This window comes from Malaclemys terrapin, chromosome 24 (assembly GCF_027887155.1).
Source record: "Malaclemys terrapin pileata isolate rMalTer1 chromosome 24, rMalTer1.hap1, whole genome shotgun sequence".
NCBI lineage: Eukaryota > Metazoa > Chordata > Testudines > Emydidae > Malaclemys > Malaclemys terrapin.
Window position 1 is genome coordinate 7703456 of NC_071528.1, and position 15638 is coordinate 7719093.

General features: G+C 47.8%; 1 protein-coding gene across 1 annotated transcript in view; it reads left to right on the forward strand.

Moving 5' to 3' along the window:
- Window positions 1–15638, forward strand: part of MUC16 (mucin 16, cell surface associated) — a 132922-nt gene that overhangs the window by 25450 nt on the left and 91834 nt on the right. Inside the window, exons 3-4 of the mRNA XM_054013927.1 lie at window positions 1063–1194; window positions 6187–6405. Of these exons, the coding sequence (XP_053869902.1) occupies window positions 1063–1194; window positions 6187–6405 (351 nt within the window). The remainder of the gene's footprint in view (window positions 1–1062; window positions 1195–6186; window positions 6406–15638) is intronic.

The window sequence follows — 15638 nt, forward strand, 5'->3', positions numbered from 1 at the left end:
CGGGTACAAGTGCAACTGCCGAGAAGACGAGCGCCTCTCTCGCCACAAGCCCAGTCCAAGACACTTCAGGCCTGGCCAGCAGTTCAGCGGCTGGATCAAGGCCAACGTCTCAAGGGAGCACTCCCTTCCCTGAGACGGGCACTGTAGCAACAGAGACATCTCCTGCTGGGCCACACACCAGCACTCCAGCTGAGACCACAACAAGCACAGTGCGCAGCACTAGTGACAGAGGCACAAGCCCAAATACCTCCCTACCCAGAACATGGGCAGAAACCACAGAGATGGCTGGAAGTTCCCCATCTGTCGAGATCACGACTGGCTCTGTAACTAGCCCCCTCACTGCAGAAACATCAACAATTCCAAGCAGTACAAGCGCTGGGACACCCACCACTACGCAAACAATGGGACCTAACTCGGCACCAGAAAGCGCTACCCCGCTTCATACAACACTTAAGGTGGGCACCACTGTTGGAACTGAGAGCACCACCGGCCTCTTTTTCTCAAGTCCATCAGCTGAGAGCACTACGGAAAAGGCAACGCCACCTTCTCAGACGACGAGTGTCGCTGAGACCTCCAGCCAAGCTGAGATCACAACCTCTGAGTCCCTAACAAGTAGAGACACTATCACAACCGTTCCACTCTCCAGTAACCCTTCCCTTACTGCAAGTCCAAGGGAAACCTTCACGAATACGGAAAGCACCACCGCTGCGCCACACACAAGTACGCCTGGTGGGACGACAACTGGAGAAGGCACCACTAGAATAGCAGAGACCAGCACAATTCCCCTCCATCCCACTACGTCATCTGAGTCCACAAAAGTGTCTGCAAGTAAATCTACTTCGATGACAGACTCGTCTCAGACAACTTCCCAGACTGACAGTACGTTAACTGTTGGGAGCAGCCCGCCAGAGAATTCAGTTGTAAGCACCGCAGAGAGCACTACGACATCAGATACGCCTACCAGAGCAAGTACCTCGATAGAAACGGAAGTATCCACAGTTCTGCCAAGAATCAGTAGTGCCCAGGCAACGGCTGAAACTTTGGGCAGCACTAACGCACGAGGAGAAACCACAACCGTCTCTCCTGCAATTCCATCAGGCAGGTCCACAGAGATGTCCGGAAGAACCTCTGTTCCCACCACTTTTGCGCCTCTCACGGCTACTACAGAGGGGAGCCCAGGCACCGTAGCCCAGAGTACGGTGGAAAAATCAAGCCCTACTACCTCTACTCTAGCAGAGACGAGCACCTCTCAAGGCACTAGTGGAACAGCGGAGATGCCCACTGCTTCAAGAGCAACTTCTAGCCCTAGTGAGACGAGCACTATTCCTGCAAACACCACAGTAGCAAAGACAACTCCAAACTTCTTTCCTTCTAGTGCAACAAGTGAATCCACAGAAACGGGTACAAGTGCAACTGCCGAGAAGACGAGCGCCTCTCTCGCCACAAGCCCAGTCCAAGACACTTCAGGCCTGGCCAGCAGTTCAGCGGCTGGATCAAGGCCAACGTCTCAAGGGAGCACTCCCTTCCCTGAGACGGGCACTGTAGCAACAGAGACATCTCCTGCTGGGCCACACACCAGCGCTCCAGCTGAGACCACAACAAGCACGGTGCGCAGCACTAGTGACAGAGGCACAAGCCCAAATACCTCCCTACCCAGAACATCGGCAGAAACCACAGAGATGGCTGGAAGTTCCCCATCTGTCGAGACCACGACTGGCTCTGTAACTAGCCCCCTCACTGCAGAAACATCGACAATTCCAAGAAGTACAAGCACAGGGACACCCACCACTACGCAAACAATGGGACCTACCTCGGCACCGGAAAGCGCTACCCCGCTTCATACAACACTTAAGGTGGGCACCACTGTTGGAACTGAGAGCACCACCGGCCTCTTTTTCTCAAGTCCATCAGCTGAGAGCACTACGGAAAAGGCAACGCCACCTTCTCAGACGACGAGTGTCGCTGAGACCTCCAGCCAAGCTGAGATCACAACCTCTGAGTCCCTAACAAGTAGAGACACTATCACAACCGTTCCACTCTCCAGTAACCCTTCCCTTACTTTAAGTCCAAGGGAAACCTTCACGAGTGCGGAAAGCACCACCGCTGCGCCACACACAAGTACGCCTGGTGGGACAACAGCTGGAGAAGACACCACTAGAATAGCAGAGACCAGCACAATTCCCGTCCATCCCACTACGTCATCTGAGTCCACAAAAGTGTCTGCAAGTAAATCTACTTCGATGACAGACTCGTCTCAGACAACTTCCCAGACTGACAGTACGTTAACTGTTGGGAGCAGCCCGCCAGAGAATTCAGTTGTAAGCACCGCAGAGAGCACTACGACATCAGATACGCCTACCAGAGCAAGTACCTCGATAGAAACGGAAGTATCCACACTTCTGCCAAGAATCAGTAGTGCCCAGGCAACGGCTGAAACTTTGGGCAGCACTAACGCACGAGGAGAAACCACAACCGTCTCTCCTCCAATTCCATCAGGCAGGTCCACAGAGATGTCCGGAAGAACCTCTGTTCCCACCACTTTTGCGCCTCTCACGGCTACTACAGAGGGGAGCCCAGGCACCGTAGCCCAGAGTACGGTGGAAAAATCAAGCCCTACTACCTCTACTCTAGCAGAGACGAGCACCTCTCAAGGCACTAGTGGAACAGCGGAGATGCCCACTGCTTCAAGAGCAACTTCTAGCCCTAGTGAGACGAGCACTATTCCTGCAAACACCACAGTAGCAAAGACAACTCCAAACTTCTTTCCTTCTAGTGCAACAAGTGAATCCACAGAAACGGGTACAAGTGCAACTGCCGAGAAGACGAGCGCCTCTCTCGCCACAAGCCCAGTCCAAGACACTTCAGGCCTGGCCAGCAGTTCAGCGGCTGGATCAAGGCCAACGTCTCAAGGGAGCACTCCCTTCCCTGAGACGGGCACTGTAGCAACAGAGACATCTCCTGCTGGGCCACACACCAGCACTCCAGCTGAGACCACAACAAGCACAGTGCGCAGCACTAGTGACAGAGGCACAAGCCCAAATACCTCCCTACCCAGAACATGGGCAGAAACCACAGAGATGGCTGGAAGTTCCCCATCTGTCGAGATCACGACTGGCTCTGTAACTAGCCCCCTCACTGCAGAAACATCAACAATTCCAAGCAGTACAAGCGCTGGGACACCCACCACTACGCAAACAATGGGACCTAACTCGGCACCAGAAAGCGCTACCCCGCTTCATACAACACTTAAGGTGGGCACCACTGTTGGAACTGAGAGCACCACCGGCCTCTTTTTCTCAAGTCCATCAGCTGAGAGCACTACGGAAAAGGCAACGCCACCTTCTCAGACGACGAGTGTCGCTGAGACCTCCAGCCAAGCTGAGATCACAACCTCTGAGTCCCTAACAAGTAGAGACACTATCACAACCGTTCCACTCTCCAGTAACCCTTCCCTTACTGCAAGTCCAACGGAAACCTTCACGAATACGGAAAGCACCACCGCTGCGCCACACACAAGTACGCCTGGTGGGACGACAACTGGAGAAGACACCACTAGAATAGCAGAGACCAGCACAATTCCCCTCCATCCCACTACGTCATCTGAGTCCACAAAAGTGTCTGCAAGTAAATCTACTTCGATGACAGACTCGTCTCAGACAACTTCCCAGACTGACAGTACGTTAACTGTTGGGAGCAGCCCGCCAGAGAATTCAGTTGTAAGCACCGCAGAGAGCACTACGACATCAGATACGCCTACCAGAGCAAGTACCTCGATAGAAACGGAAGTATCCACAGTTCTGCCAAGAATCAGTAGTGCCCAGGCAACGGCTGAAACTTTGGGCAGCACTAACGCACGAGGAGAAACCACAACCGTCTCTCCTGCAATTCCATCAGGCAGGTCCACAGAGATGTCCGGAAGAACCTCTGTTCCCACCACTTTTGCGCCTCTCACGGCTACTACAGAGGGGAGCCCAGGCACCGTAGCCCAGAGTACGGTGGAAAAATCAAGCCCTACTACCTCTACTCTAGCAGAGACGAGCACCTCTCAAGGCACTAGTGGAACAGCGGAGATGCCCACTGCTTCAAGAGCAACTTCTAGCCCTAGTGAGACGAGCACTATTCCTGCAAACACCACAGTAGCAAAGACAACTCCAAACTTCTTTCCTTCTAGTGCAACAAGTGAATCCACAGAAACGGGTACAAGTGCAACTGCCGAGAAGACGAGCGCCTCTCTCGCCACAAGCCCAGTCCAAGACACTTCAGGCCTGGCCAGCAGTTCAGCGGCTGGATCAAGGCCAACGTCTCAAGGGAGCACTCCCTTCCCTGAGACGGGCACTGTAGCAACAGAGACATCTCCTGCTGGGCCACACACCAGCACTCCAGCTGAGACCACAACAAGCACGGTGCGCAGCACTAGTGACAGAGGCACAAGCCCAAATACCTCCCTACCCAGAACATCGGCAGAAACCACAGAGATGGCTGGAAGTTCCCCATCTGTCGAGACCACGACTGGCTCTGTAACTAGCCCCCTCACTGCAGAAACATCGACAATTCCAAGAAGTACAAGCACAGGGACACCCACCACTACGCAAACAATGGGACCTACCTCGGCACCGGAAAGCGCTACCCCGCTTCATACAACACTTAAGGTGGGCACCACTGTTGGAACTGAGAGCACCACCGGCCTCTTTTTCTCAAGTCCATCAGCTGAGAGCACTACGGAAAAGGCAACGCCACCTTCTCAGACGACGAGTGTCGCTGAGACCTCCAGCCAAGCTGAGATCACAACCTCTGAGTCCCTAACAAGTAGAGACACTATCACAACCGTTCCACTCTCCAGTAACCCTTCCCTTACTGCAAGTCCAAGGGAAACCTTCACGAATACGGAAAGCACCACCGCTGCGCCACACACAAGTACGCCTGGTGGGACGACAACTGGAGAAGACACCACTAGAATAGCAGAGACCAGCACAATTCCCCTCCATCCCACTACGTCATCTGAGTCCACAAAAGTGTCTGCAAGTAAATCTACTTCGATGACAGACTCGTCTCAGACAACTTCCCAGACTGACAGTACGTTAACTGTTGGGAGCAGCCCGCCAGAGAATTCAGTTGTAAGCACCGCAGAGAGCACTACGACATCAGATACGCCTACCAGAGCAAGTACCTCGATAGAAAATGTAGTATCCACACTTCTGCCAAGAATCAGTAGTGCCCAGGCAACGGCTGAAACTTTGGGCAGCACTAACGCACGAGGAGAAACCACAACCGTCTCTCCTGCAATTCCATCAGGCAGGTCCACAGAGATGTCCGGAAGAACCTCTGTTCCCACCACTTTTGCGCCTCTCACGGCTACTACAGAGGGGAGCCCAGGCACCGTAGCCCAGAGTACGGTGGAAAAATCAAGCCCTACTACCTCTACTCTAGCAGAGACGAGAACCTCTCAAGGCACTAGTGGAACAGCGGAGATGCCCACTGCTTCAAGAGCAACTTCTAGCCCTAGTGAGACGAGCACTATTCCTGCAAACACCATAGTAGCAAAGACAACTCCAAACTTCTTTCCTTCTAGTGCAACAAGTGAATCCACAGAAACGGGTACAAGTGCAACTGCCGAGAAGACGAGCGCCTCTCTCGCCACAAGCCCAGTCCAAGACACTTCAGGCCTGGCCAGCAGTTCAGCAGCTGGATCAAGGCCAACGTCTCAAGGGAGCACTCCCTTCCCTGAGACGGGCACTGTAGCAACAGAGACATCTCCTGCTGGGCCACACACCAGCACTCCAGCTGAGACCACAACAAGCATGGTGCGCATCACTAGTGACAGAGGCACAAGCCCAAATACCTCCCTACCCAGAACATCGGCAGAAACCACAGAGATGGCTGGAAGTTCCCCATCTGTCGAGACCACGACTGGCTCTGTAACTAGCCCCCTCGCTGCAGAAACATCGACATTTCGACGTATTACTGAAACAACAGAAGTGCCATTTACTGCACCTGATGTCACTGTCATCTCACAACACGCTTCTAATGGAATGAAGACAGCTACTTCAGCCTCAGAAAGCGGTACGTTCTTCTGGACGATTAATTCCATTCCGATATCAAGTCCTGTTTCTCCAGCCCGAACTTGAGATTATACGGCTAAATCCCAAGAGATTCTAACGTCTGTCTTTGTTGCTCCTTTATCTCTAGGGACGATAGTCGCTGTTACAAATGACTTTAGAACAGAACTGGGAAATTCTCCAACAAGTGTTCCCCAAACTCCATCCAGCGGAACTGGCAGCATTACTTCACCAGCTGAGAAAACTGGAAGCTCCTCTGTCACCAGTACTGTAGCTGAGCTATCAACGACCATCGGCACCCATGCTGCAGAAGAGCTGATTACATCTTCCTCTGTCACCAGTCCCCCAGGTAAGACAAGAAGTATGATTCGCAGCAAACTCTGGATCAGGCCTGTAGGTAACACGGTGTGCACCAGTAAGAGATTTCTTCTACTGTGTTTGCTTTGCTGATCTGGACAATATTTTGAAGGGTGGAGTGAAAACCATGTCCATTCCATGCCCACTTATGCGAGGGGTGGGGAGATCTGTGACGGCTTTCCTCACTGCTCTATGGTCTGAGATGTAGGTTGTGAGTGCAGGGGATTGAAGAGACACCTTGCATCCAGTGTGCCAGCATTCCTGGGCATGCCAGAGAACCACCTTTGCCCTAAAGAAATATTTTTTATCAAATTAAAGGGGGAAGTCAATGTAGCTCTTTATATTCCCAAAGCACTGAACTCTCCTTAGCTGCGTCCTCATGACCTATCATCTGAAGTATTAGTATCCTCATTTTACAGATGTGGAAAGAGAGGATTTCAATGACGTGGCCACCGACACACAGTAGCAAAAGTGGGATTAAAATTTAAGGTGCCTTTTGGTCCTTTAATAATGAAGAGGATATTAAATAATAATAAAATCACACACAGTCTCAGAGTCAACCCTGTCAAAGGATCAGTGTGGGCGGACCTTAATGCCTGGATGAGCCTCACTGAAGTAACCACATGGCACTGCTGGGGATTATCTTAATCCAGGGGTGGCCAACCTGTGGCTCCGGAGCCACATGCGGCTCTTCAGAAGTTAATATGCAGCTCCTTGTATAGGCACCGACTCTGGGGCTGGAGCTACAGGCGCCAACTTTCCAATGTGCTACAAGGTGCTCAACCCCTGGTTCTGCCCCAGGCCCCGGCCCCATTCCACTCCTTCCCGCAAGGCCCCTGCCCCTTCCCCTGAGTCTGCCACACCCTTGCTCCTCCTCCTCCCCCCCCCAGCCTCCTGCACACCAGAAAACAGCTGATGGCAGTGGGCAGGAGGCGCCGGGATGGAGGGTGAGGTGCTGATTGGCAGTGCTGCTGGCGGGTGGGAGACACTGGGCTGGCAGGGGAGCTGACGAGGTGTGGGGCTGCTGACATGTTACTGTGGCTTTTTGGCAATGCACATTGGTAAATTCTGGCTCTTTCTCGGGCTCAAGTTGGCCACCCCTGTCTTAATCACTCCCACCAAGCTTTATGTCATCTGCATGGAAAGTGTAGTTCCCCAATGAGACCAGCAGATGGGAGTGTTTAGTCACTAATAAGCCAGTAAAAGCTTTGTCAAATAAAATGATAGCAAATCAAAGGGAGCCTTTACCGCAAGCAGCGAAAGGCAGCGTGACTTACTTTTCAGTTGGTTCGCAAGATATGTTACTTGTCATTTCCTGCAAAGATTTTTTTCCAGACGAGCAAAACTGCATGAAATATTTGTGTTCCGGGGCTTGCATCCAAATTTGTTCCAAGTTAAAGCTACAGATATTGAACAATTTCTAAACAGTTCTGTCCCTTATGGGGTGGGCCTTCGTTTGACTGTCATTTCTACGCAGCATTAAAATTGTGCACAAACTTACATAGAACCATAGAGTTAGAATAGTCATCTAGTCTCACCCCGTGCCAATATGCAGGATTTGTTGTTTCTAAGCCAGTGGTTCTCAAACTAGGGACGTTGCTTGTTTAGGGAAAGCCCCTGGCGGGCCGGGATGGTTTGTTTACCTGTCGCGTCCACAGGTTCGGCCGATCCCAGCTCCCACTGGCCGCAGTTTGCCGCTCCAGGCCAATGGGGGCTGCAGGAAGGGCGGCCAGCACGTCCCTCGGCCCGCGCCGCTTTCTGCAGCCCCCATTGGCCTGGAGCAGCGAACCGCGGCCAGTGGGAGCCGCAATCAGCCGAACCTGCAGACGCGGCAGATAAACAAACCGGCCCGGCCCGCCAGGGGCTTTCCCTAAACAAGCGGCGGCCCTAGTTTGAGAGACACTGTTCTAAACCATCCAAGGCAGGTGGCGCCAGCCTCCTTTCGAAAACCTCCAGTGAAGGAGGTTCCAGAACCTCCCAGGGCAGGTCTGGTCCATTGGCCGACTGTTCTCACAGTTCGGAAGCTTTTCCTGAGATTTAATCTAAATCTGCTCTGCTGTCGTTTGAACCCAGGGCCTCTTGTCCTGCCCTCTGTGGCAAGAGAGAACAACTTTCCCCCATCTTTTGTACGGCAGCCTTTCAAGTATTTGAAGACTGCTCTCATGTCCCCCCTTAATCTCCTCTTTTCCAAACTAAACATACGCAGTTCCTTCAGCCTTTGCTCGTCTGGCTGCATTCCATCCCTTTGATCATCTTTGTCGCTTGCCTCTGGATCCTTTCCAGTTTCTCTACAACCTTTCTATACATGTGCCCATACACTGCAGGTGCAAACGCTGGTGTACTCAATTATACAATACTTGTGCCTGCACGAATGCAAATGTTAACAGAAAAGAGACCAGGAACACAAGCCACTTTTGGATTCTCATTTCCTGTGTTGAGGGTTTCTAGGTTCATTGCATGCAACAGGTGATGCACTTGAAGTTGGTGGAAACGGGTTTGTAATTAGGTAGCAATTCCTTGCGTGGAATTTGCTGGCTGATTCTTTTAGCTGCAATAGCATCAAATTCCACCTCTTAGTCAAGGATTGTGTATAAGTCTCCTGCCTGGCTTTTGGGATTTGGATGTGCAGGAAATAGAAATGATACACAGATTCTCCCAGAATGAAGGGTAGGGGGCTATATTTGGACTGGCCATAAAGGTGAACAACAAAATAAAACATGGGGATGGGGGAGGTTTGCATGTGCCATTTCATACTCCTTCAGGATTCACAACGATATGTGAAAGGCAAATTGCTTTGTTTCTGAATGTCCTTTTCTGCTTGTTTGTTATATTATATTACATCTCTCCTTTTGCTTAATGACCCTCTGGAGGAGCGGAGAAGTGGAGTCAGGGCGTGACACTGCAGAAAGTCAAAGTATGAGATATAGTTTCCCCAGTCCTCCTTTGTGAGCTATGAAGGACACATTAAGGATGAAAAGGGATGGTCCATATTTTGTGACTGAAATGTTTTCACCCACAGAAAAATGGAGTTTCCTAGAAAGCAAAATAAAACAAAACCAACAAAATCCAGCAGTTTGGGGGGAAATTTTGAAACGAATTAAACACATGCTTTTGTTTTGTTTCGTGTTAAATTGAAATTTGTTATTTGTTTTTGTTTTCAGCAGCTAAAATTCATTCAGAGTTTTGTATTTTTCCCTTCTCCTGCTTTTTTTTTTTTTTTTTTTTGGCCACTGCCTTTAATCACATGAAAGAGGTTCAGGTTACCCCACTTGCTTTTGTCTTTTTCTTTTTTCTTTTCTCTGCTCTGTAACTTTTTCAAAACTTCCTCAACGGTGCAGAAGTTAAAGTTGGTGGGGGAGAGGCTGAGGTAAAAACCCCTGCACATTATACACTACGCTGGAATTGGTCTTTTAAAAAAAGGAGTGGGGAGAAAAGGAAATCTGAAATTTTGAAAAGTTTGGAAAATAATTCACAAAAAAATTAGAAAAAAACAAAACAAAACAAAAACTATTCCACTGTGAACCCTGGGAAACAGATGCAACTTCAAAATTCAAACATGCTCTGCTCATTGTGTTTCCATGTTTCTACGCATGCTGAACCTCAAAGAAATCACACAAATACACATAGGTTCTGGAACTAGGGATGCTGGGGGTGCACTTGTACCCCTGAGCTTGAAGTGGTTTCCATTATATACAAGGTTTACAGTTTGGTTCAATGGCTCACAGCCCCCCCACTCTACAAATTGTCCCAGCCCCCTTGCAAATACATCTTCCCACTTCCCGGAAGAGCTCTAGAAGGCCATTTCCCCACACAGGAGATGTGAGGTTTTCTGGATCTCTAAGAAAGTTCCAAGGTTCTGCTCTTATTTAATCCATATACGCCACCAGTGAGGTTCCTTTTCACAGCCACTATCCTTCTATTTAAGGAACGCTAGATGGGATACTCTTCAGATTCTGTTAACTTCTCTCCTTAATTAATATACGTACAGGCAGCTGTATGTTAGACATGCTACAGCATGTGCTTGTTATTTTGTGGCAGGCAGCATTTATTGGACAGGGGTTTGTCTGTCTTTTTCTTAATTTCCAAAACATGAGAATTCCCTTTACACATAACGGCCGATACTTGGAAAAATGTAAATATCATAACAAAGAGGTGTCAAGTATCAGAGGGGTAGCCGTGTTAGTCTGAATCTGTAAAAAGCAACAGAGGGTCCTGTGGCACCTTTAAGACTAACAGAAGTATTGGGAGCATAAGCTTTCGTGGGTAAGAACCTCACTTCAGATGCAAGACTGAAGAAGTGAGGTTCTTACCCACGAAAGCTTATGCTCCCATTACTTCTGTTAGTCTTAAAGGTGCCACAGGACCCTCTGTTGCTTATAACGAAGAGGATTACTCAGCATGAAGGTGGTATGACCTGGAAATCACCAATCTTTCAGACTAGAAGAGACCACATTTCTTTCATTTCAGGCCCCAGCTCATTTCAATTGAAAGATATTAGCTCTACATTTACTAGCTTACTCAACACTGCTTATGCAACATTTTTGTGACGTCTGAATGACCTTTACGGGGCTCACAAATGATCTACACCCTATTGACGTGCCTGCAAAAAGATACGGTGACACGTGCCACTCCACCCAGAGGTGAACATCAAGGAGGCTGACTTGCTTTCCCCAGTTACTACTATCTATAGTACCGGCTCAAAAGCCATCAAGTAGCATAGGGAAATTGCTTAGCGCTGTGGTCCCCATAAAGCAAAGCACTTAAGGACCTGGTTAACTTTTAGCATGCAAGTTGTCCCATCGACCACTTTGTGTCTGCTTTAGTCTGGGGATCAAAGCTGTGCTAAATTGCACCAGTTCGTAATGGCGTCCAAGAGGCCATTCTAGATGCCGGGGATTGACCAGAAGTACTGGCTTCCCTGGCCGCGTTCCCTTGTCCCAGCCGGAGGGGCTAGAACTAGGGGTGCTGCTGCACCCCATTATACATAGGGTTTACAATTTGATTCAATGGCTCCCAGCACCCCCACTATACACATTGTTCCCACACCCCTGGTCCCAGCTACATCCCCTACACCAGTGGTTGGAAGGACTGCGGCATCAGAGCAGCTATGCTCATCTTATGGCACCTGAGAATTCAGTCCCTGCAGGGTGATACGGGAGGATAGCTCAGTGGTTTGAGCATTGGCCTGATGAACCCAGGGTTGTGAGTTCAATCCTTGAGGAGGCCACTTAAGGATCTGGGGCAAAAATCAGTACTTGGTCCTGCTAGTGAAGGCAGGGGGCTGGACTCAATGACTTTTCAGGGTCCCTTCCAGCTCTATGAGATAGGTATACATTATTCTTATTATTAAGCAAGCCATTTACCCCAACGTGCTTTATGCTGGGAGATTGGCATAAAGCAGCTGCAGGAGGGGCCAAGGATCTGGCCCAGCGAGTGTATCCCAATGAAATACATGCCCACGCTGCTTGCTGGCTGAGCCAGTACTGTAGACGGTAGTAACTGGGGAAAGCAAGTCAGTCTCCTTGATGCTCACTTCTGGGTAGAGTGGCACGTGTCACCTTATCGTTTTTGCAGGTATGCCAATAGGTTGCAGATCATTTGCACAAGATGTCCTAGCTTGCATTTCCCTACAAGTTTTTGTTTTCTTCTTCCCCATGCATCTCACCCTTTCTGACTGATTTTTCTGACCTTGGTAGTGTTTGCTGAAAGGTCAAAGAGGCTCTTTACAGCTTCTCCCATCCTTTGGGCATCCAGCCAGGAATCAGACACTAATGGTCTCCGAACCATGAAGTTTGTCCTCTTAGGAACCTCTTTGATATTCTTTTTAGCTTTATTTGTTACCCAACCAATGGCCAAGTAATTTTAAACAAATGTATGATTTTTCAAACATTTGGAACCCTAACATTTTGTATAAAAACAATGGAAATTGGCTTTTCAAGAAAAATAAGATTGAAGTTAATGAGTAAATAGACCAAAAAATGTCCCCTAATTGCTTTAATAATAAAATTGAATTCACTTTGGCTTTGATGATGCCCCTTTTGTGTTTGCTCTCTATTAATATTCTAGCCAACAAGTTTACAAGCAGGAAGGTCTGTGCAAATAGCAGTTTTTATGGGAATATTCTCAAATATATGCATAACATGAATTTTGAATTTGGAAATGTATGTATTTGCCCCAGAGCTACACTCAGCCGGGCACAGCATAGAAACAATACCGCGAGACCTATGGGTCCAATCAAAGCTAGCCAGCAGAGATCAAATTTTGGATTCTTGCCAGCAAATGACAACATTATTGGCTGAAATGATTTGGTGAGTAATCCTGAATAACAGATGAATTCCAGATCTACTAACAGAGAAAGAATGTAGTTTAGCTATATAACATTGAATGGTAAAATTCTGGTGGGTCTTTTAGAGATTCTGCACGAGTACCCTATTCATTGTTTGCTTTTAGATAGTCCAAGAATTTTTCATTCTCACGCCTCTCCAGGCTTGGAGGGATCGTGTGGCAAATACCAATGCAGTTTCTTTTCTTCTTTGTTTTTTAATTATTTGTATTCTTACCTGAAGTATGTCATCTGTGGCCAGAAATTACGTGCTTGGGCTATCAATATGTCCGAGTAATTAGAGATTCTTCCCCCCAATGCACCCTGACTCCTACCCTCTGAGGGACATTACTAATAACTGTTTGCAAGCAGACCTTGTGATGCTAGGATTGGGTTATATAAAGACATAATCGACAGTGCAAGGGGCCAACTCATGTCCTGGACAATGAAACTCCTTCATAGGGAGCTGGGAGTGAAATGGGTGTAGTGACCACTCCCTTACCTTTCCCAAATGGCTTAATAAAAGTCTTTAATCAGACTCTTATGCATGGGTTCAGTCAATTTGTAAATTTCACTGGGCCTGTGTGGGACAAGTAGTTTTGATTTCTCAGGGAAGTGTCAGAGAGAAGGGAACTAGGGCTGTGGAAGTATATATAGTGAGCGGAGGTCTGAAGAGGGGAATCTGAGGCCAACTAGTGTTTGAGCTGTAATTTATTCTTGTAGATTTGGGGGAGAAACCAGATTAACCAGGGTAAAGCTATCAATAGCCATGGAGATCATCTCAAACTCCCTAAATAGTTATGGCTGTGCCCAAGCATAGCTTAGGTAACTTTCTTAACTCACCGATTTTAACAGAGTCCTTCCGCTTTGTCTTCGTTGCTTGGGGGGTCTAGAGGTAGCAGCAGTTAAATTTGTTTTGTTTTGCCAGCTTCTCTATCAGTCTGGGTTTCCGTGTCCCCACAGAGCTCCTGACATGCCCACAGCCTTTGCTTGCTGCTTTTTGCTGATCTGTGGGGTTTATTTATTTGAACATTTAATAACCTTGCTTATCTGGCTATGAATGATGATCATCTCACTCCTCCATCCACTGTCATAGAATCATAGAACTGGAAGGGCCCTCGAAAGGTCGTCTAGTCCAGTCCCCTGCACTCAAGGCAGGACTAAGTATTATCTAGACCATCCCTGACAAGTGTTTGTCCAACCTCTCTTAAAAATCCCCAATGATGGAGATTCCACAGCTTCCCTATGCAATTTATTTCAGTGCTTAACCACCCTGACAGTTAGGAAGCTTTGCCTAATGTCCAACCTAAACTGGCTTTGCTGCAATTTAAACCTATTGCTTCTTGTTCTATCCTCAGAGGTTAAAAACAACAATTTTTCTTCCTCCTCCTCATAACAACCTTTTATGTACTTGAAAACTATTATGTCCCCTCTCAGTCTTCTCTTCCCAGACTAAACAAGCCCAATTTTTTCAATCTTCCCTCATAGGTCATGTTTTCTAGACCTTTCATCATTTTTGTTCCATTCTCTGGACTTTCGCCAATCTTTCTCCACATCTTTCCTGAAATGTGGGGCCCAGAACTGGACACCATACTCCAGCTGAGGCCTAATCAGCGCGGAGTAGAGCGGAAGAATGACTTCTCGTGTCTTGATTACAATACTGCTGCTAATACAGCCCAGAATGATGTTTGCTTTTTTTTACAACAGTGTTACACTGTTGACTCATATTTAGCTTGTGATCCACTATGACCCCCCAGCTTCCTTTCCATCCAGCTATCTTCTTACAGCGGTACCCAGCAGCATGGGGTGTTTGAGTGTCGGAGTATCTGATCTGCCCAGTCCCCTTACTTCTACAAACTCTTTGACTCGTTCCTCTCTGCTACACATTGTCTTTTTCACTCACTCATCTCCCGCATCCCTACACAGTCTCTCATTCATTCTTGGATTCCTAATTTTCCTGATTACCCCATTCCCTCATCTCACTTACTCCTGCACATCCCCTGTCTCCATCCTCTCCTTCCCCCCAGGCCACTGAAAAATAGCCCCAAAGCCAACAAATACCAGGAAAATCCCCTTCTCACAGTTACAATGGTGAGACCGAGAGAGTAATACGGCCATTGGGCCCTTTAGTTGGAATCAGGCACTCACTGGATCCAGGACTCCCATGATGCACATGATGAATGGGGATGTTCAGGGATCGAAAGGCCAAACTGTGTTTTTTTAATTGTTTGTATTTATTTTTTCATTATTCGGAAGATTAACTTTTTTGAATGAGAGCGGCTTTGTGGCTCTGATCCAAGTAAGCACTTAAACATATGCTTAACTTTAAGCACAGAAGAACTTAAAAAAAAAATCTACTGACTACTCCCAGGCTTAAAACTAAGCACACGCTTAAGTGTTCGGTTGGATTGGAGCCTTTATTGCTTTCTAAAATAGTTTTTCTCAAAGTTTTACACCAAATAGCATCACAGAATATTTTTCTATATATGCACAAAAAGCTATATTGTTTGAATCGGAACTTTCACAAAACTTGCATGTTGTCAAGTATCAGGGGGTAGCCGTGTTAGTCTGTATCTACAAAAACAACAAAGAGTCTGGTGGCACCTTAAAGACTAACAGATTTATTTGGGCATAAGCTTTCGTGAGTAAAAACCTCACATCCGAAGAAGTGAGGTTTTTACTCACGAAACCTTATGCCCAAATAAATCTGTTAGTCTTTAAGGTGCCACCAGACTCTTTGTTGTTTTCACAAAACTTGACACTCAAAAGTTTGTCTGTCTTAGCTAGAAGAATGCACTTTACTTAAATATTTAGTAGATGAATGTATGATTGTACCCTCCTTAAAGATGTAGATTAGTCACTATTCTCTGTCATAATTTCATGTTTGAATAATGCACATTGAC